Here is a 21,551-nt window from a genome sequence, read left to right as displayed (position 1 = left end):
ACATAGCTCATATAATAACTTCGCGTAGATAAGCAGGATCTCTAAGATCCCATGCGCCAATACAACCAAATATATCAATCAATAAATGAGATCATGATGCAGAAGAGCATCATTAATTGACAAGTTGGTGATCACGGCTTTCTTCGAAGTGTTTGAGTGGTTCACCCTTGTCCATGTCTGAAAAATAATGAGTGCAGGAACTATAATAAGAAAACATGCGTCCGTTACGACAGTTACAAGGCGTTCAGTTACAATTTAGAGCGCAGCACGCACACTCACAAACTGCTGTGCTGACGACGTTGGACTTTAACCAATTACTTCTTCGATTCGCAGAGTTCGACCAAGAGGGTGGTAGCGAAAAGAAACGCGAAAAGGGAAACGAACGAGCATCTTTCTAAATTCAGCACGCTCGAAAACCCTTTTCTTAAAATAAACCCCCAGTTAAAGAGAGACACACTTCTTCAAGAAGTGACATTACAAACACCACAAACATTCGCTCAACGGTAACAAAAAGCACCCAGAAAACGAAGCGAATACCCAGACGAAAGCCATGGGCTTAAAAAGGCCTCTCACCTCACTTGTGCTTCATTTAGAAATCCGATAATTCGCCAGCGATGGTCAAACCTCGAGGCTGAAGAAAAAGTCCTCGTCGGAAGTTTTCTCCTAAAAACACGATCACAGAAGGCGGCTGCTCCAAATCTGGTCCCCGCAAAGGCAGTGTTGCACGCGATCCTTCCCTACTTTTGGCACGCTAGAAGAAGGTAGAAACATCGCCGATTGAATATTCTACGGGAGGGCAGGGAAACTTGTTATATATTTTTTTAAAAAGGCTAGAGCGGTCGTAAACAACATTCACGACTCGCAGCAGCTCTGCGCCCTGCGCAAGCATAGCGCAAGCACAGCACATAAACACATCGAGCAGCCAGCCCGTTACCAGACGACGGCGACAACTTGCTGAAGCCGACGACAAATCGATACGCTGATGGCCGCGCCGCGGCGCCACCGTTAGCCCCCGCAGCGCCGAATCTCGTTCCATCTCGTTTCGTGAAATATTAAAATTTGAGTCAGAGTTATTTAAATAAAATTATTTTGGCTATTTATTGCAATATAAGTAAATTTGAGATACCTTGAAGCTATGTTCGAAGCTAATTAGTGTCATACTACATTCTCATTACATGTATAAAAAAAGAAAAATACGAAGTTTCGGTTTCAGTTTACATTGAAATAGACGAGGGACAGACACTCGCAGTTCTAGTTTTTATTCTTTGTGTGAACAGCAGTGTTGGGTACTTTAAGTACATTTTACTGAAACTACTACTTCAAGTAGGTTTAGGAAACTTGTAATTTTCTTGAAGTACGTTCTCTGAGTATTTACTTGTACTTTACATAAAGTTTTTTTTTTTCTTTTTTTTTTTCTGGTATTATTTTAGGGAAGTAGGATTCCCGATTTCAAAGTACGTTCCCCAAATTTGGTTTTGTTAAAATTGTATCACAAAATGATGCTTTGTCAACTCCGAAGAAAATCTGGGAGGGATATTCTGCTCTTGCCAGAAACGTGAGCAGACGAAGTGGTGGCGGCTTTCCCGTAGCTTTGTGAACTCTCGCTACTTCTCGGTCGGTCAGCGCAAGCGAGGAGGTTTCAAATATTAGGGGAGCAAAATTAATCATAATGTAGCACATGAGACTGTGGTGCGAAAAAATTATTTTCAAGTCGAAGTAAAAGACAACAGAACAGAACGTCACAATGTTCAGCAACATTCTCTTTTGCCTTTTCCCTCTATTCGAAAGTTGCTTAATTTTTCCGCTGCCCAATCTCAGGTGTCACATTATCTCACTGTTTTTTGCATTCAGGAGAGGACACTCCTCTATGAGAGGATTGCTTGCAGAAGCTACGCGGCTGACGTCATGCTCTCTCCTAGTACATTTAGCTCCCTTGAGTGCAACAATCCAGCGCAAGGGGCGCCAAATTCAGAAGAGAGACTTCTGAATTTGGCTCCATTCCTGAAAATAGCTTCTCTGTGGCCACTTGACTCTATCAAATATTCGCCGCTGTATTTGAAAACAGGCCATGCACCCCTGATTACCCCTAGGCAATGCATACCAGTTAAAAAAAAAAAAAAAAATCACCGTAGATGGGAATGAAAGGGCATCATGAAAGATTGTAATAAAATACTTGTTACTTGTAAAGTACATTGTATTTAGAGTACTTTACTTTAGGTACGTTGCACCCGGGGTACTTAATATGAGACATCACGTCTCATTTACCTTGTACTTGAAAACCCTTTTAGATGCGCTTTACCACTGTAGTGTACCCAACGCGCTCTGCTACGTGTACCTAAATCGGCTTTACTTTTGTACTTTTATAACCCTTCACGTTTTTGCTCAAAATACAAACACACACACACAAATTCACACTGACCGGTTTGACTATGCAAACAGGTTCACACCAATGTTATATATATATATATTGTTTTTTTCATTTTTTATTTTTTTTTTTTTATTTGTGTTTTGTGGGCACTTTGTGCACTTCGTTTTGTGCAGAAACCTGACAGGGCATTTATGCTCACCGAAGTTTTTACTTGTACGTGACATATGAGAACCCAACTACCGAGAACAGAATTTGCGGCTCAAAATTCGGTTTCGTTCCGCCCGAAAACCGCCGATGGAGAACTGGCTGACTTGAGTCACTCTCACTCTCTTCGCCCTGGTCACGGGCCGTTTTCCAAGGTTTAGACTGTTTAGACACGACCACCAAATATAATGAAAGTCGTAGATCATCGAAGGCACGCACACAATATTAAAAATAAAAAAGAACAATGATACTTATTTTTGGGGGCGTGTAAAAAGCCGCAAATGCGTCGTTTGGGGGGAAAAAAGTATCGCAGCGACGTGACTTCCGGTACCTCTCTCCTCCTGTGCAGTTTCGGTTCCGGTTTCGGGCAATTGTGCTTTTTGCTTTTTTTTTTTACTTTATTAAAAATATACGCGACGCTGCAGCAAAATATCGAATGAGCAGTCTTCTGACACCATATTAAATCGCTGGCAGAAAATAAAAATAATAAATTTTGGGGGGTGTCAGAGTCCCTTAAGTGTATGAAACAGACAATGCCACAAGCGGTGAATGTTTGCATTAAGCTGTTTATTAAACATATCAAACAAAACACAATAATTTCACTGCCATGATAAATGTGTGAAACCAACAACCTTCATTATTTTATTTTCACATATGTTCTTCACTGAAGAAGCTTTTGATGTGAACGCACAATCGCTGGCACCGCATTCTGCTGCTTTGCATCCCAACAAGCTGGTCAATATACAATGAGCTGCTTTCGATTCAGGGAGCTTGCTTCAACAAACGATGATTGAAGATGCCCTTACAACAAATAATTTCAAAGTCGGTCATTAAGATATTGTAAGCACAGAAGTAAATTTGTCAGAACCACTTCAGAAAGTATGAGACTGAAAAATAAACAGTAAAATGTTGCTATACAATGCCATTTGTAGATGAAAATATTGTTCACTCCAATGTGACTTGAATATCACAAAAAGTACCGCTAAGCTCAAACTTTCAAGTGCAGCAATTCACATAATAAAGTGCTCTTAATTCACCCATGGTAATTTAAAATGGTGTTGTGAGCAGAATGAATCACCCAGAAAAGGCCTATATATTTAAATTTAAGTCTGTGAATCAAAATTTTATCAATATCTCCACTTTTGAACAGAGACCTATACTTATAGAATAAAAGGGTCCGACATTATTTCCGCAGAAAACGTGCACAGGTTCATTTTTGAAAAAAGAGTGCACATGTACAACGTCCCCATTGCTAGGGCCTGCAGGAAAACTTGTAAGCAAAGCCAAAAGCAACGTATGACATGCGATGAGAGCCACCTGTCAATATTTTGCACTTTCCAACCTAAGGCGCATTTTCAAATGATGCAAATGGGCCTTGGAGAAAGCTTGTTGTCAAGACCATGAACCAGCAACCTGCCAGAAAATTCAGAGACTAATGTTATCAAGCTGCTCAACACAAAAACTAATTAAATAAAAAAAGAAGTGACTAAATTTGAAAAGAATTTATCCCAACTAAAACCAATTTTTGGTGGCACAAGCCTGGGATGACAGACAAAGCGATCTCGACAGGAACCACGCTAGACCAACTGCCGCACTCTCTATTGAAGAATGAGAGCTGTAGGCCTTCCTCTTGCTCTCCTATTGGTTCACAACAAAGTGAGATAACCCAGAATCGGTTTTCACTGGCGTCGTCAAACACAATCAATTTGTCCGTGGGCGAACTCCTTCCCCCACGAGCAGGCACGGCGTCACGAGATCCGCTACTTGATGCGCGAGAATTTGAACGGGCACGTGGCTGAGACTGTGAGGAAGAATGGGCCCTCCTGGAAGGGCATGAAAGTGGACGGGATTATGTTGTAGATGCCTCCGGGAAGGCGCTCCAACTCCATCACGGTGAAGCCGGACCTGCAGACATAGAAGAAACGTGAGACAGATAAGTGGATGTGGTTTCAATAACATTTCAGCAACAGCCACCGTTCGAAAACAAGGAAACACGCTACACGGTCCACATCTCTACACTAGTTACTGATAGGATGAGAACTGCAGGGAGAAGTTTCGGTTGTCCCACTTCCAGCGCAAGCTTCTTACCTTCGACGACGCTTTGGCGTCGTGCGAGTCTCGAGTGCATACGCACAGCCGAAGCACCGTTCTGCCTCGTCAGTGAGTATAGTGTAGGCTTGCGAGTATTAGCGGCGAGATGCTTCGGTGGCGCCCTCGTTCGGTTACCTTTTGTGACGTCATTGCCTTGTGAACAACAAGTTCGATGGTGTTTGTAATGGGCATGGTGGAAGCCTGAAATCATAGCGCTCTCATAGCAACACTGCCAACACCGTCAAAATTGAACTTCTTATATTCCTCTTATTTCCGCCGATGAGACATCCTTTGCTGACGCCATAGTCAGCATTCTGCCATTTGTGGTGGGCCAACCACAGCGACGCTTTCGATCGCTCACATTGCCAATAGTGAGTATAGTGTAAGAGTGCTCAAGAGCTACGCTCAAAGCATAACCACTCTTTTACTCCCAATGACTGGAGCTGCCAGGACGGTCGACAATTCGTTTTCCGTCTCGTGACATTTCTTTACGTGTTAGAGGCTAGTGGCTGCGGCCATTTTGTTACCTACAGTCGGTGACAGGTAATGAACCCAGCACCTGCTCAGTCTCCAGAGCGTGCTCGCTGCCTTCCATTGGGTTTTAATTGCACGCAAGACACAAAGGCAGGAACTTAATGCTTGAGGCAGTGGATCTACTTGGTTCTCAAGTTACCACAGACCATGGGGTAGCACGGGCACCATGATTCATTGGCGAAAGCTGTGGTCCTGAAATGCGAGCGTTTAGATTAATGCTGACTGACTTCCCACTGTCTAAACATGCAAAAAACACAATTACTTTACTAGTCACTTCTTTTGAACTACTTCTGTACCATTAGTTCGCCCCGTGACATTTGCAAGAATGACACAATATTGATAAGATGAAATCTGACAAAGAAGTAGGAGCAGTTGGATGCTTTGTGAGGCAAGGTGGCCTGACTTAGAAAGTGGTGCTTACTTGTACATCCCAGATCCTTTCCGTGAGAACACGTTGGGACAAGAGGGGTTGTTGGCCGTCACCGTCACCACGTCAAACCCAATCTGGTACTGCCTGCAATCAGGAAGGATGTGCCTTTGTTTCCCAGCACTACTCAAGTGTAATACTCAATAATATGCTCTTTATTACGTTTTAGTAGACAGTCAAAGCTAAGGGAATGAGCTTGTATTGTGGTTTAAAGGCACGCTTTTGCTGCATGGGCACAATGTGATGAAGAAAAAATTGTTCTTTGTGATGCAACTAAGGTTATCCATTTTCACATGCAGTCTTTCAATGTTGTTGAATGAGATACCTAAGTCCAGCATTCTATGAAAGTTGCGAGCAAGGTGTGGTAGCTACAAACAGATACAAGCCGAATTATTTGAGTTTTCAAATAGCAGTTTTGAATAATGTGCTATTTGATATTCGCTTCAAGATAAACTACGATATTCATATTTTTCGAAGTGATGATCGCGGCTGGTTAGCCCAGTGAGTGCACTTCTTGCCGAGCACCTATGCACTGCGGGGAAGTGATACCCGTGAGGCTCGCAGGTTTTGCGAGTATTGCTTCCCCGCAGTGCAAAGTGCTCGGTGAGAAGCGCACCCAACGGACACGGCGCCGCCAGTCGGAGCCGCTGGGCGGTGCGGCCGTCCGGCGTCCCAACACAAGGCGGCCACATCGGCCTTCGTTTTGTGGGCATTATAGTCACGTGACAGCACTGGCTCTATCGTGTTCTCGAGATCGTGCACGCGCCTGTGCCAGATTTCTTGCACTTTCGTCATCTGCTCTTCGTTAGGTTTTTCTGTTTTGGCTCTCATCTTTCGCACATATCAGCGTCAAAACCGCACTCGCTGCCTAGATGACAAGCGCCGATGATGACCTGGTGATCAGCGCGTGAATGTGATCACCCTAGCCTGCTCGTTGATCTTGCGACATCGCCGCGTTCTGAAAAGGAGACGCAGGTTTTAGGTCTGGCCGAGTTGGTGCTACCAAAACACCGAGGGACGGGTCGGTGCTTTGCTGCCCTGCGTGCGCACCAGATGAAGGCTACTTTCGAGAGTGTCACCAAATCAACACGACATGTCACAATGCAGGCGACATGCGACAAGTGCCAACGTAAAAGAGTCACGAAGAGGTGGCTTGCATGTTGCCATGGCATCCCAACGTCACTCTTTACGCCACCTCCCATTGGCTTCTTTCGTCTGCGGGAAAAACGGCGAGCTCTCAAATGCGCGGCAACGTTTGCCTGGGCAGCGCCCAGTGGCGAGCCGCTGAGGTTGAAAACTGGTTTTTGGCCGGCACCACGCGGCATCCAGCGGCGCTCAACGAGCCTCCGCGACGCTAGTGTGGTTGGGCATTAACTTGCGAGCGGCGTGCACTATTAATAAAGCTGGGGTCCAGGAATCGCCCAGCCCCCGGAGATGTTTCATCCATTGGATCAACATACATGTTATCATCTGTGGTCCGCTTTCAGACAGTGAAATTGGTTAGTCCTAGGAGCGATCACATCGCTCTCCATGCGGAGTGAGCTTCATAGGGTGTTTTCTCTTTGGCAAAAAGAATGCTAAAGGTGCCCTAAGAAAGGTTTGCGATTTGTGCAGCAAGGTTACTCTGGTGAGCCCAGGACCAGCTGTGACTGCGTATCCATCAGTGGAGACGTGCCACAGTAATGCCCGTCAGATGGGCATCTTAACCCCTTCGCTTCCGCCATGATGCGGCCCCTTCCTGCATGGTATACCGTGCCTTGTTTTCACTCTGCCCGTGCCTTCTGCGGCGCCGAGGGGAAAGTTTAATAACTTCCGGAAAAAAAAGTCACAGGAAGATAACTTTTGTTTTATTTCAATCCTGAATCACAGGCAAACGTAATGCACCTAGAAAGACTTTCGAGTGTGAAATAACTTAAAACAGACGGGCATGTGAAGAGCGGCTTGACATTTTTCGCACTCCCAGCGGCTCTCACTTCTTTTGCCCTGGACCTTGCAGACGTGGCACCACCTAGATGGGTTTGGTTTCATAGCGTTGGCTGGGATCTGGCGAGGGAAATGCGGCATCCCTCTAGGCGCATCGGCGAGGCACTCACCGATGGCTTTTCTCATCGCTTGTAACCGGGCAACACTGTCTCCTCCACGATCTGCTCGGCGAGGTCGACTTTCCAGTCCGTGCAAGCTAGACTTCTTGCCTGTGGTTTTCCACAAAGTATATAGCTAATGTAGACAGCTATATCCATGACATAGAAAAACATCTTTTTGTACCCTTTGGCATATCTCCGCATAATGGGAAACGAAGCCAGCTGCTGATCCTCATGGTGGACGCCTCCCATACCTCTGTTGTAATAAAACACAACCTGGGGTTTGAGGACTGGCGGGTTGTCTTTTCTTTGTTTTACTATGCCCCTCAGGTTTGTTGCATCATGGGAGGTTGAGAGCAAGGTTATGGGCTTCCTGTGCTGTCATGTCACAGCCATCAGTCCACGGAAAAAGAGGCTGTGTCAGTCACCCTTTTGAAGCTTGATCTTTTCAGCTCCTGCAGCATGTTCTTTCGATGAACCCAAACTGTTCCGACAGCATTAAAGCCCACTTCGTGGATGTGAATGAAGAGTAGCGGGGACGAGTAACAGTTATCTGTATAGATGGTGTGACCATTTCCAAGACGGTCTCCCACAAGGTCAACAACAGCCTCGCTGCATAACATTCCAGCTGTTGCCGGGGTCCTCTCACTTTTGCCTGTGTAAATAGAAAAAATCAGGCAGTATCCGCTCGACGACTCGCACAGCTTGGAAAATTTGATTCCAAAGCGCGCTTTGACGGATTGAATTGAATGTAGGACAGACGGGGACCACGGAACTTCATGAGGCTCTCGTCTACCACCAGTCCCTCGCCTGGAGAACACAAGACACCTTCAAAACATAGTCCAGGACTGGACACAGCTTTCAAAGTTTGTCGTCATCAACTGGCAGGCTGTTGTCGCACAGGTGAAGGTATCGTGAGAGCGCCCAAAACCGCTGTCTGGGCATCACGGACGCAAAGAAGGGCGTGCTAATGACGCTTCTCTGAGACCAGTAGGCTTGAATGCAGCTTTTTTTCACTTGGCTCATGAGAATACAAAGGGCAAAGTACGCCTTCATCTCACCTGGAGTTGTTGGAAACCACGAAAGTCCCGGAGAGAAGGCCTGCTTCTCAAGTGCGTAAGCATTCGTGTGACGTGCAAGCATCTGCCAAAAGTCTTCGCCTAACAGAGCATTGAACATTGACAGAGCTGTAGGACTGTCCCCTACAGCTATCTAAATCTTTACACCTGGTGTTCCGGATCTCTGCGACTTTGTCGGCACTGTCGTCGTCTTCCTGCTGCGTCAAGTCTTGGAGCTTTTGATGGTGGTGGCGCAACGGGCACTGAAGAATCAAGCGGTTCTTCTGGGTCCGAATTCTCAGCATCGTTGTCACGGTTCGAATCACTGCTTTCGATATCCATGGTGAATTCTGGGTCGTCGCAGTCATCATCCTCATCACTGCCAAACACCAGTTCAAGAATTTCCTCACTCTTGAGACACCTCCTCTTCCGTGACGCCATGTTTTCATACAAAGAAAAAGAACCGTAAACTTCTTCCTTTTCACTTCTAAATATTCATAAAATAATCACGCATGTGGCACCATCTGGTGTCGGAAGCACTAATCGAAACACCTACAGCCTGTAAAGTGTCTCCATCTATCAATATATTTTATAAACAAATTGTTTTGTGGAGGACGGCGATTCGCCGTCTTATTGCACTTTGGCCCTTTCTCCCTCGGACAGCGGATCGCCGTCTTCGGAAGCAAATGAGTTAAATGACCTTTACGGAAAATGTGAACCGTATTTATTCGGATATAGGTCGACCTTTTTTTTTTTCGGAAATGTTGTCAAAAATTAAGGGTCGACCTATAATCGTGACCAAAGAATTTCGACCTAATTCGCAACCAAAATTTGAAACCCTACCGAGGGTATGGAGCTATCATTCACCTAGCCGGCGTCCCGGTAGAGCCGCGCGGCTTCTTGTTTCAAAAAGCTTTTGATGCACAAAAACAACCGAACAGCAGCAGCCGACAGCGACAGCACGTGTCCGCCGGCTACGACTCTCGCGCACATTCCTCGGGCGTCGAGTTTCGCCATCACGCCTGTAGGGTTCCCCTCGCTGGCTGATAATAAGGTTAAGAAAACGATTCTCAGTGAAAATGTCATCTCCACAGTTAGCATTTTCATTTGAGTATGTTATCTCCGTCTTGTAAGCTGCGAGGCCCCTGTCGACCACGATGACTGGGCATCCATGCTCTGTGGGAAAGTGAATGCAGAGGCTTTGTAGATATGGTATGTGTCTATTATCTACAAATATCTCTGTCCACAGAAGTTATTGTTTTCGTTGCTGTAGGAAAGATTACTACATAAAAAACAAAAGCCCATGCAGAATTGTTGCCCTGCACAAGCAGGTGGAATGACTTGCACGTGCAGAGAAAAGAAGAATGAAGAAAGCATAGAGGGATAAAGGGGAAAAAGTTTTAAATGTGGTAGAAAATAGTTTTCACTGCTTAATGGTGGAGGCTTGAACAGAGCATAGCTTGCCCCAAGCAGCTGACTAGTTTAAGAGGCAACTGACCCATAAATAAAAAGCTGAAACAGAAAAGCGAACGAATTGATCATTTTAAAATTACCTACAGGTCTCGGAAATTACTGCCTGGTCTTTAGAAGATCTTCTATAGCATGGTGCCAGAGAAGGACATGCATGAGTTCCCCCATTCACGGAACTAGAGCTAACCTGCCAAAAACACAATTCTAACAAAACCACTGGTACAAGTATATTGTGCTAGGGAAGGGTCATAGAAGCATTCAAAGGCCAGGCAGTGTGGAAGTCAAAAGAAGATTCAGTGAGAAGGGCCAGCCAACTCACTTGGGGCCCTTGAGGCTGACCAGCATCTGGTTGTCGTCGTGCGATGTCTGCAGGCACACCTGGTAGACCGGGTTGCGGCCATACGTCTCGGGATGGTTGCCACAGCCCCCGGCCGTCTCGGACGTCCAGGCGCCACGCTTCTCCTGGCAAGACAGCCAATCCGAAGGAGCATCAGCAACGTTCAGAGAGCAAAAATGCGGGGTGTTACAAGTCAAAAAGCTCACTCTAAAATCGGCAGAACAAAAATTGGGCCCTGAATGTAACAATTTATAACTTTCACAGAGGCGTGCTTTAGTGGTGCATTTGACCTTGCGAAACTTTAATGTGTAGCTCCCTTCCTGCGGAAAATTAGACAAACACCCTTGGCATTTTCAATGGCAGACACCTACGCAGATGACAGAGTTAAACGAGTGTTGTGCCTGGGGTACCATCTCCCAAAAGGTGAGGCAAGCATACATAGCTTGCACCGACGTCACTTTGTCAGACCTAATGGGGAAAAGAGCGTGCGAGGGGGTAGCTTATGCTGTATTAACGAGATACTTCTGGTCGCCAGAAAAAGGGGTAGACTTGGCAGAAAGGGCGCGCGAGAGCGTAGCTTTTGCCGTGTTAATGAGGTGCTTCTGGCCACCTGAAAGAGGGGCAGACTGACGTCACGTGCAAGCCACATATACAGCGGCATTTAGTCAAAAGCAGACGACACAGTTGTGTGCTTGCTGCATCCCTTGGTTAGAGAGCCTATATTACAGAGGGTCTCCAACTGCTCATAGGGGTCACGTGGTTTATGGGTTGCATTTGCAATACAAGCTGAGAAGAGGTAACGAATGCGTTGGTCGTATGCAAGCGTCTCTGGCTTTACCACCCCCTCTCCTCACCTAGCGACAATGCAAAGCAAGTGCACTTGCGATTAATTGGCACAGGAAGCATCTACCATTAAATTGCTTATATCTGAGATGCACCCTCTCTTCAATTTAGTCTCTTTATCCTTGGTTAATTCAGACATCGGTGTCGACGTCCGCCATTGAAAATGTCAAGAGTGTTGGTCGAATTTTTTGCAGGAAGGCAGCTATGCCTTAAAATTTCACAAGGGGGAATACGGCACTAAAATACACCTTCGGTTAAAGTTTGAGCTCATTATGTGCAAGAACTGATTTTTCTGGCTAATTTTAAAGTGAGCCCATCGATTCTTAACACCCTAGATATATACGGCAAAGATTGTCTCAGTGTCTCGTGACTTGACTATAACCAGATTATACCTACCATAACATCCCGGGAGATAGCTCACCTAACATCAAGAGCAAATCAGGTGAAAATGTGAAGCGGGCTAACTTTCAATGTACAATAAAAAAAGTACAAAAAAATTGCTACTTTTAGGCTTGTTATGGTGACGAGGGGCAACAAAGCAAAGAACACTGTACTTCCCGGTCCAGCAACGTTCGCTTATATCCCGATATAGCTAACTAGCCGCATTTATGCCGAGGATGCATCATTGATCCCAACACTACTATTTATTATTAGCAGTGGGCTAGCTTTCGGTGTTTAAAAAAAATATAGCAAATCAAGCCCAAAATGAGGGTGGGCTATCTTTCAGGAGTGGGGCACCTCTCAGGATTTTATGGTAGACCCCATTTGATTTGTTATGAGAAAATGACACCCCATCTATTCATGCCTAATTCAGTGTAACACAAATATTTATCATCTAATTTCTCTGTATATTGTTTAATGTAAGCATGTTAAACTGGCTTATAGTCCTACACCACTGCAGGAACTAGAAGGGCATTCTAGCAACAGTATCGGCAGTGAGACGCATGTTGGAGAAAACATAAGTTATCCATGCTCTTTGTTATGTGCTCTTCATATGCTGATATGTCTTTCAGTACTCTGTGTTTAGAAGATTAACCTCAGGCGTGCCTCATATCAGTTTGCAATGGTAGAAGCCGAACCATTACCCAACTGTCCACAAAATGGCCACTCCCAAAGTTCTCGACACCAATTGCATACTTTAAGGGTATGTTTGAGAATACCGTACTTACTCACATAATGAAAGCACTTGCATAATGAACGCACCCCCCACAACGGGCATCAATATTTGGACTTTTTACGGCGAAGCTGTTATGGGCTAGTCTGGGGGAAAATGTGCCCTCACATGTCAACAGAAAACTCCCCATTGGTCGTGGCAAGTATGAAAAAATAAAAATAAAAAGGGGCGGCCAACCAGCTCCCCATTGGTCTTGGCAAGTATGAATAAATAAAAATAAAAAGGCTTGAGGTACACCTAAGGACTTTTTATGAGTTGTGAATGCGAAAGCAAGCATGCCGCTCTTTGCTCCCTTCTGTCGTCTGTTGTGTATGGCAGGCTGACCTAGGGCGTGGAGCGGTGGAGACGCCGGAGCCGCTGCCTCGCGGACATGCAGTGCCATCGGGTGAGCGATCGTTGAACTGACGAGCAGCGGCCAATGGGAGCCTTGTGGACGCACGCCAGCCAATGGGACCAAAGCCGAAAATACATCGGCTTTACTTTGCTCCTTTGGGATCGGGGAACTTAGTTGCTGTGTCTAGGCTTTTCGCGTGGTTTCATAGCTGGGAGCTGGCTTCACTCGGAGAAAGGATTTAAGATGCCGTTTTCGCACTTCAAACTGATGACGTTGGCTCACTCCATGATACCAGTTAATGCTTTCGCATTAAAAAGAGGGGGCAACCGGAGTGAGTCAGTCTTTCTTGGCATTATTAGGCAGTGAGATCCTGATCCCTTGTTATCATCTCAGGCACCGTCTTCAAAGTTATCCTTAAGGTTGCGCGAGATGTTGTCCTCAAGGTCATCCTAGAAGTCGTCCATGAGAACGTCCGAGAGGTCGTCCTCTAGGCGTCACCCTCGAGGTCGTCCTAGAAGTCGTCCTTGAGGTCGTCCTCTAGACGTCGTCCTTGAGGTTGTACTAGAAGTCGTCCTTGACGTTGTCCTAGAAGTCGTCCTTAAAGTCGTCCTAGGCGTCGTCCTTGAGGTCATCCTTGAGGCCGTCCTAAGCGTCATCCTAGGGGTCTACCTTGACGTCATCCTGGATGTCATCCTCTAGGTGTCGTCCTTGAGGTCGTCCTAGACGTTGTCCTCTAGGCATCGTCCTCAAGGTCGTCCTAGAACTACACAACCTCGATCCTGTTGACAAAGACCACAGAATATGTCTCTCACAAAGCACCACATGTGTGCCGGCACCATGTGCGTCCCGGCACGTTTTGATGGGAGCTCAATACTTCCAGAGTAGTTGTGCTACGCAGCTCAGTGGCTATAGTTTCCGACTACCACCGCACCAACCCAGATTCGAGCCCCGCTAAAGCGTCTTTCTCGTGTTTTTGTTTTACTTATACTTTTTTTTTTTTTAAATGTTATGTTGTGTAGCGCTTTTAGTATGTTGCTTGTTCATGACAACTTTCTCATAGAAAACGACCCATGAAAAGCATATTGTGTAAAAAAAAACCACCTCTTTGACGTGCGTGTACGGGTTGCTGATGGGCACCAGGGTGAAGGGGCAGCTGGCGTACGCCCTCAAGGTGTAGTGGATGGTGTTGCTTTTCTCGTACTGGGACACCACCAGGGTGTAGCGGGTGTCTCCGCCCTGGGGGATCACCATCTTGCACAGGTAGTGCGGGCTGTTGATGCGCACCCCGTCCAGGTACGGCGGGGGGTCGACTGGCCCATGCGAGGAACACGGGAAATGTTGGCTATATGGCACCTTCAAAAAACACTAAACTGCCCCAAAAAGCTATTTTTTATGTTCCCAGCTAAGACATGTATGTCAGAAAAAGAATGTTTAGAGGTAAATTACTTTTCTTAGCACAGCATTTATGTCGCAAGACATACTTTGGACTAGGAGCAAAACCGAAGCTGACTATTTTGAGACTTTGACCTCAAAATTAAAGTTAGTTTTGGCTTTACTCTTCACCCAAGATACGGTCAACAGCATAAATATAGAGCTAACAAACTTTGTTCCAGGTCTGCAAAAAACGCATACTATCCAAGCACCTAAAAAAATGTTTTTTGGGAGTGCAGTGTCGCTTTAATGAAGCATATATAGCAAAAAAAATGTATGAGTAACACCCCATGCAAGCTGTGTTCCTACCAATACTTGAAATATAAAGTTGAAATATGCTGTTCAAACGGTCAATTTTTAACCAACATTGTTAGCCAGAAAATTAGTCCGAAGGGTGGCTTGCTTGACTGCGTAAGGTAGACTGAAGGTCATAGACACTGGCACAATTTGCAAAGCAAGGTTAAGATTACTCGAATAGGTCCTCGGTTTATTTACAGTAGTGTACACATAAGAGAGATTCTAGAAAAACATATTCTAAAAGAAAAGGGCAACTCTTTGCACAAAGTTTCAGGCAATTGGAAACAAGTTGTTCAAGAGAAATTGCTCAATACAGGAATTGAATTCAATCCTTTGAAGCAGGCCAGGATGGAAACTCACATGGCAGGTATACTTTCTTCCCGTTGTTTTTGTACACCAGAAGCGTGATGTATTCCCGATTATTGGCAAAATCTTCCTGTCGACAGAGTGAGAATAGATGGGTTAACCGCACAAACTCATGACACTCACACTTAATCTGATGCTGATCCACCATTTGTAAAGCGAAAAGGTTACCAATGATATCTACAAGAAAGAAGTGTTTGAACAGTGTGGATACTAAATGTGCTCATTGAGTTAATCAGCTGAAATAAACGGAGTAATACTTAAAAGCATCACTTCAACCACAGCACAGATATGACATTATCTCAACTTGTTTACCTTCTGTTATTCCTGAAATATTAGGTCACTCAGCTTCCAAGATATTCAAGTTAGACCCAAGTGAAATGCTAAAAAGTTAACTCGTTTGCAAAGCCAAATGTCATATTAAAAATATCTACAGTTTTGCCTAAAACAAAGTCTACAGTTTTTGCCACAGTGTGCAAAGTGACAGCGATCAAATCAAATCAACGTTTATTTCTTTTTGTACTTACCGACAACTTGTAAGCCTCAGCAATAGTTGTTATATCGCATTGTAACTTACACTTTTATGCATGCCCACCCTTTATTTACTCGATCACACACCATGCATTCTTGTGATCTCTGAAGTATGAAGGAAAACACACTGCACACGAGTCAACGTCTCTGCCCAACACTAAATTGAGACATGTACCGTTATCAGTGGTGGGTTGCTTTACATCTTATAGAAGACTCAAATCAAGTTCTACGGTGAGGAACGTCCCTTGCCAATCCCAAAAGTAGAAGACACTGCCACCTGGCAAGAGCCAAGTGCGCGTGCTTTGCCTGTCATCATGGGGCACTGCACGCACAAGCGCACGTGAAACAGTTTTCTGCCTGGCACAATGCCGACGCTGCAAATGCAGCTGGGAAGTCCCTATAACAGCTATTGCTGCAAAATCTAAGCGCTGACTCTCAGGGTTCATGATTGAGATCTGCGATCCAATGGCCAGAGGTTGCCCCCTCACCCTGTCGGTGATGTGCCGGGTGAGAAGGATCCAGACGGCGCAGCCGGACTTGGTCATCTCCAGCGTGTACTGTGGGTTCTCTCCAATGTTGTACAGGTCCTTGGCAGGCCCCGTACCGGCATTCCACGTCCTGGATGACAAAACGGATCTTTATACTCAGTCATTCCCGAGCAAAACGCCAATAAAGAAATGCATTACTCCGAGGGTCCACAAATTAAGATACCAATCAACAGTAGTGAATTATCCAAAATTTGCTTCTGTACAGGTTGGGATGGTTGAGGGTGGGGGCTAGCTATCATTACAAGAACATAAAAAAAAAATTGCAGTGAAAAAAAGATGCGACAGATTTCCGAGCCATAAAAGCCCAAAATGAAGAACCGTGCTCGATACAGGCCAATTTCCTGGAATGTAATTAAAGGGGCACTGAAGACGATTTTATTTAATTTTTTTATATGGCGTGTTTATGCTTCTTGGGAACATGGCATGCTGCCCAATTTTTTGTAGACATTTGCGGCGTGTATTTCTGTGCCTACGAAAGAAGTAAAGAAACTGAAACTGAACAATCTCCATTCTCGTTTCTGGGCCTCCGAAAACTGAGGTGATGTAGAGAGCGACGTCAAGTGTGAAAAATTACCGCATCTCCACGTGGTGAATGATGTTGATTGGGGCGAAGCTCGGGTGGTGCTGATGACACTGATTTTGGTCATAGGTAGTGCTGATGGTGCCGTTTTCATTCATGTCAATAGGAAAATGTGAGGTTCTCTTCTTTTTCTTTTTTTAAGAAGACAGATGGGATGGCAACTCAGAACCCTTACTCTTTTTTTTTATTCTTTTTCTTGATACTGATTTTGGTCATAGGTGGTGCTGATGGTGCCGTTTTCATTCATGTCAGTAGAAGAATGTGTGGTTTTCTTCTTTTTATTTTTTTAAGAAGACAGATAAGATGGCATCTCAGAGCCCCCTATTTTTTTTTTCTTGCTTTTGCTGCTAAACTCACGAGCAGGAGCTCGTAAGCTCCTGCTCGTGAGCTCACGAGCAGGGGCATGCCGGACGGCGGACGGACATGGCTAGCCCCTAAGGAGCTTCGCCCCTAATAGTCGGTATTGGTAGTATTTAAGAGATCGAGACTCTGGTTACTGCGGTGGGTTATAGCAGTGCGGTGGCACGGTCGTTTCGTTGAATCTGTCAACATGAACGGCAATGCCGCTCTCACGAGCGAGTTCGAGCTTCTGTTCAGTGAGCTAACACCAACAGAATGAGAGTATGTGTGTGGCCGCCTCTGCCATCACCCGACGGAGACCGCCCAGCCGGCAACGAGTAGCACGCATGCCGAAGGAAACGGACGCGGGGGAGATGCCGAGAGAAAATGCGGCAGCGATTCGGCTGTTCCGGGAACCGGTTCTTTTGCGAGGGATGCTCCCCAAGAAGGAGAAAATAAACAGTACCATTTCTGGTTTTCACCAAAGTTGGACAGACGTGAAAACTAGCACTGCCCGAACAAATACTGGTCTTCAGTCGACCGTTAGAACAGCCATCTACAGTGCACAAATTTGGCATGACTACCATTTTGCAGAATCCTTCGAGTACCGTGTTCTTTTTTTTATTTTATTTTGTTTGCCCCATAGTTGGCTCGTCGCCCGTTTCGCGTCCAGCGTAGCAAAAGGCAAAACAATTATACTGCTTTATTTACGGTTTAGTAATCATTTCCGGCCCGATTTATACTTTTTATGGTTATTCAAGTGGAAATTAGAACAGTATTCCAAAAAATCGCAAACTAAAACGTGACCGAGGGCACGTCTCTCGTTTCGACCAATCGCTGAAGTGTCTCTTGTGACGTCGCGCTTCTTGGCCCCGCATCGGTCACGTGAGCTCCGCTTCTCCTGGCTTCTCCCGCAACTCTCGGGGTGTCGCCCCAGCCGATCCCGGTACGATTATTACCGCGACTGTTTATTTGATTTGCGCGGCACACAAGCGCCGGTTTCGGCTGAAATTTGGGCAACGTGGCCTCAGACGTGCCTGGAACTCAGTTCAATCACCAAAAAGATGTCCGAAATTGCCTTCACTGTCCCTTTAAGCCTTCTCAAAACTGAAATCAGTGAGTAACGTTGCTTACTAAAAATTTGATTTTCCAAAAATAATTAATATATAGTTTGGAACGCTGAAATAAAATATCTCAAAATAGTAATATACTTTTTGTTGCCCTGCCGACATCATGCCGTTCAACCCATCATTAATATGTTCGTTGAACGTCGCGGCTGATGTTCAAAGTCCGTGGTTCGAAAATAAAATTCTCACGAACTGAAAATAAAATTTAATAGTGAGTTCATTTTACAATTCACAAGATTAAAAAACGAATACCCAGGGTATAAAAATTTCGGCGTAAGTCGCAGGAACGAATATTGTCTGCTCCAGTTAGGTGCCTTATTGGGCTTAAGGAATGCTGAACCAAACATTTCAGTTTCTATAGCAAAGTGGCGCACTATCTTTCCACGAGGCAGCAGCTGCTGGTGTGCGCGAGCACACGCAACGAAATTGACGCCATCATATCCCCCATTCATCCATTCACGGGATGAATGAATGAATGCGTGTGCTCGCATTCATCCGGTGTGCGCTTGCGTGTGCTCGCGCACACCGGCGGCTGCTAGCTCGTGGAAAGATTGTGCGCCCATGGGCAAAGACTATGGGGGGGCAACGGGGCTCATGCCCCCCTGGTGAAATTCGGGGGGGGGGGGGGGGGGGGGGGGCCATGATCCTTACCGAGATGCTGTTTACGTGCCATGTAACGAGCTTCTAGTAGCGGCATGTAAACAAAATAACCCGCACGTTGCCTTTATTGACAAAATACAAGGGAAATGGAATTCCAGTGTGTTTTCGTTAGCTTCAATCTCCAGTTCTGGCAAAAAAATAATTTCGCAGCACCCCCCCCCCCCCCCCCCCCCCCCCCCCCCGGGAGAACTCAGCCTGCCCCCCCCCCCCCCCCCCCCCCCCCCCGGGAAAATGGAAAGTCTATGCCGCTGTGTGCGCCACTTATTATAGACGCTGAAATGTTTGGTTAGACACTAAAATGTTTGGTTCAGCATCCCTTTAAAGCTAAAATAAAAGTATGCAAATCTTGAGCAGTCATGTTGAGCAAAAATGCCAAACCCGATAAAAAGCATTCTAAATTACTGGGAGTGATAAATTCATAGTGAGATACACTCGAAATCGAAGCAAAACAAACACTTAAGACTGCTTACATGCAGGAATGCGAAAGCATTCCTACATGCAGCACATTCCTACAAACAGCGCGCCCCACTGTCTGCAGCGCGGAGGACAGCGAGCAGCATGTCTCCTCCGCAGGTGAGGTCAGGGGCTCCTACGCAGCGCGACATGGCTGAAAGCAGAGTAGTAGGGTTGTGCGAATATTAGAAATTTCGAATAGTAGTTCCGCATAATACACTATTCGATATTCGCTTCGAAAAGAACTGCACTATTCGCGTTTTTCGAAGTGTTGATTGCGGCGGGTTAACCCCGTTGAGTGCGCTTCTTACCAAGCACCGGTGCGCTGCGGAGAAGCCAAACCCGTGGAAGTGAGCTCCCCGGGTGTTGCTTCTCTGCATTACATTGGTGCTCAGTAAGAAGCGCACTTAACGGGGTAACCCGCCGCGATGAACAATATCGTCATTGCGTGCTTGGAAGAAAAACAGACATTCAAAGCGGGATGGTGCACCCGTGCCGACTGTACTTGAAAATAAATGGAAACTTTGTGAATGTGTATATCTACATTCTAGTAAACGTTTCAAAATTAAACTTTTATGCAAGAGTATACTAGGTTAAGCAGAGATGCTTTCACAACCTGTGTTCATCATGCGCGATTCATTCTTTTTTAAATCGAAATTAAAGAAAGAATATTTTATATAGCAAGATTTGTAAATTCACTCACTTGGTATAGTTGGCTATCTTTATAGGATTCATTTTATGTCAAATCCGTCATTTACTTGTCATCCCAAGACATCAGACCTTCTGAGGTCACAGTTCATAAACATAAATAGATTAAACTTGGCTTATACATGAACAAGTGGAATAACCTTCACCTGTTGTAGGGCCTCGGCCCTACAACAGCTAAACCTGTTGTAGGGCGCTCGGCGCCCTACAACAGGTTTAGCTGGGTTTTCGTCTAAGCATTATGCTATGGTAGTGAATGGCGTGGAAAAACTATTTGATATTCTAATCAAAAATATTCGGCCAAAACCACTATTTGCTTCAAATTCGCTTCGAACTCAAAATCCACTATTCGCACAAGATTACAGAGTAGAACAAGTGAGGAGAGGGAATTTCCCGCTCCCCCTTTCTCCCCTTCTCCGGGCCTCCAGCCACGCCTGACACGTGACCCAAGAGGGGGGAGAGAGGGGCTGCCGAGTTTGGAGCCACCCTCCCTTTAGTTGCTCGTCTTTCATGGACACAGAAAACACTGGCTGCACTTTATGCACGTCGCATTAGTTGCCTGTTTTTCGCAGTCACAGACAACGCCGGCGGTGCTCCATAGACAGTTCATGCTTTTGCATTAATAAGAAGAGCAGAGAAGATCCTCACCGGTGAGTGCAGTAAGTATACTGGAACAAGTTGGGGTTCCAGTTCAGGTAGGCGACGTCAAAGAAATGGCACACCGAATCATAGTCGATCCAGAACACCCCTGCGATTAAGCAGACAAGCAGCCTCAGCTAAATCAACAGCTCAGCAGAATACATGTCATTGTCATTTTAGGTTTGTGGCCCGAATCAACCCTTTTCAAAAGTGTCGCCATCTAGGTATACTCTGTTTCACCATAACTTGGCAAACGGTGTGACTGTACTCTATCCCACTAGTTGCAAGCAGTGCAGTTAAAGCCACGGCCGGGAAAGGAAATTCGTTTTTCTACGAAGTCTTAGTGATGAGATAATCTTCTACAGTCTAAGCTCATTATAACAAACCTGGTTACAACAGACATTTGGATATAACATACCAATTTGTGAAGTTCGGTTGGTTTTCCTCTATGTACCATTGATTCAACTTCATATGTGCATACAACATACTCCTTTTACAACAGACCGAAATGTCGGTAAAAATCAAGGTCTGTTACAACGAGCTTAGACTGCAGGGGGAAAAAAAGTGACAACTGGGACAAACATGTAGTAAACTACTGGGCAATTTGTTAGACGTAAAATGTTCCGGTATTGCTTCGAAATGTTACCAAGCCCAGTTTTTACGCTCATTCATCAGATAACCCAACACGTGGCACATAGACTTGATAGCAGTTTCTGAAATGAAGATACTGGTGCTAGTCGGATTTTAAAGCCTGGCGGTTTTCCAGAACCTCCTATATTCGGGAGAATAAGCCAATCGGCGTTGATCACAAGACCTTTCCACCAGTCAATCAGCGTCGAACTTCACGGTCGATTTTTTGGGCTTCACTAAATCTGGCAATGCAACACCCCCCCCCCACGAGCCAAAGAATGCTTCAAGTTAAACGAGGGTCCGGGTGAGAGGAAGTTCCTCCTTGCC

At 45.5% G+C, this 21,551-nt stretch overlaps 1 protein-coding gene across 1 annotated transcript in view; it reads right to left on the bottom strand.

Moving 5' to 3' along the window:
- Positions 1-3,122: 3,122 nt before the first annotated feature.
- Positions 3,123-21,551, bottom strand: part of LOC8024844 (calpain-7) — a 67,435-nt gene continuing 49,006 nt past the window's right edge. Inside the window, exons 12-18 of the mRNA XM_040208142.3 lie at positions 20,604-20,703; positions 16,032-16,161; positions 15,010-15,085; positions 14,023-14,231; positions 10,553-10,695; positions 5,619-5,711; positions 3,123-4,477 (exon numbers count right to left, since the gene is read on the bottom strand). Of these exons, the coding sequence (XP_040064076.1) occupies positions 4,333-4,477; positions 5,619-5,711; positions 10,553-10,695; positions 14,023-14,231; positions 15,010-15,085; positions 16,032-16,161; positions 20,604-20,703 (896 nt within the window). The 3' untranslated portion in view covers positions 3,123-4,332. The remainder of the gene's footprint in view (positions 4,478-5,618; positions 5,712-10,552; positions 10,696-14,022; positions 14,232-15,009; positions 15,086-16,031; positions 16,162-20,603; positions 20,704-21,551) is intronic.

The sequence above is a fragment of the Ixodes scapularis genome, unplaced genomic scaffold, assembly GCF_016920785.2.
Source record: "Ixodes scapularis isolate PalLabHiFi unplaced genomic scaffold, ASM1692078v2 PGA_scaffold44__24_contigs__length_19508400, whole genome shotgun sequence".
Classification (NCBI taxonomy): domain Eukaryota; kingdom Metazoa; phylum Arthropoda; class Arachnida; order Ixodida; family Ixodidae; genus Ixodes; species Ixodes scapularis.
This window is presented reverse-complemented; position numbering and strand designations above follow the sequence as displayed.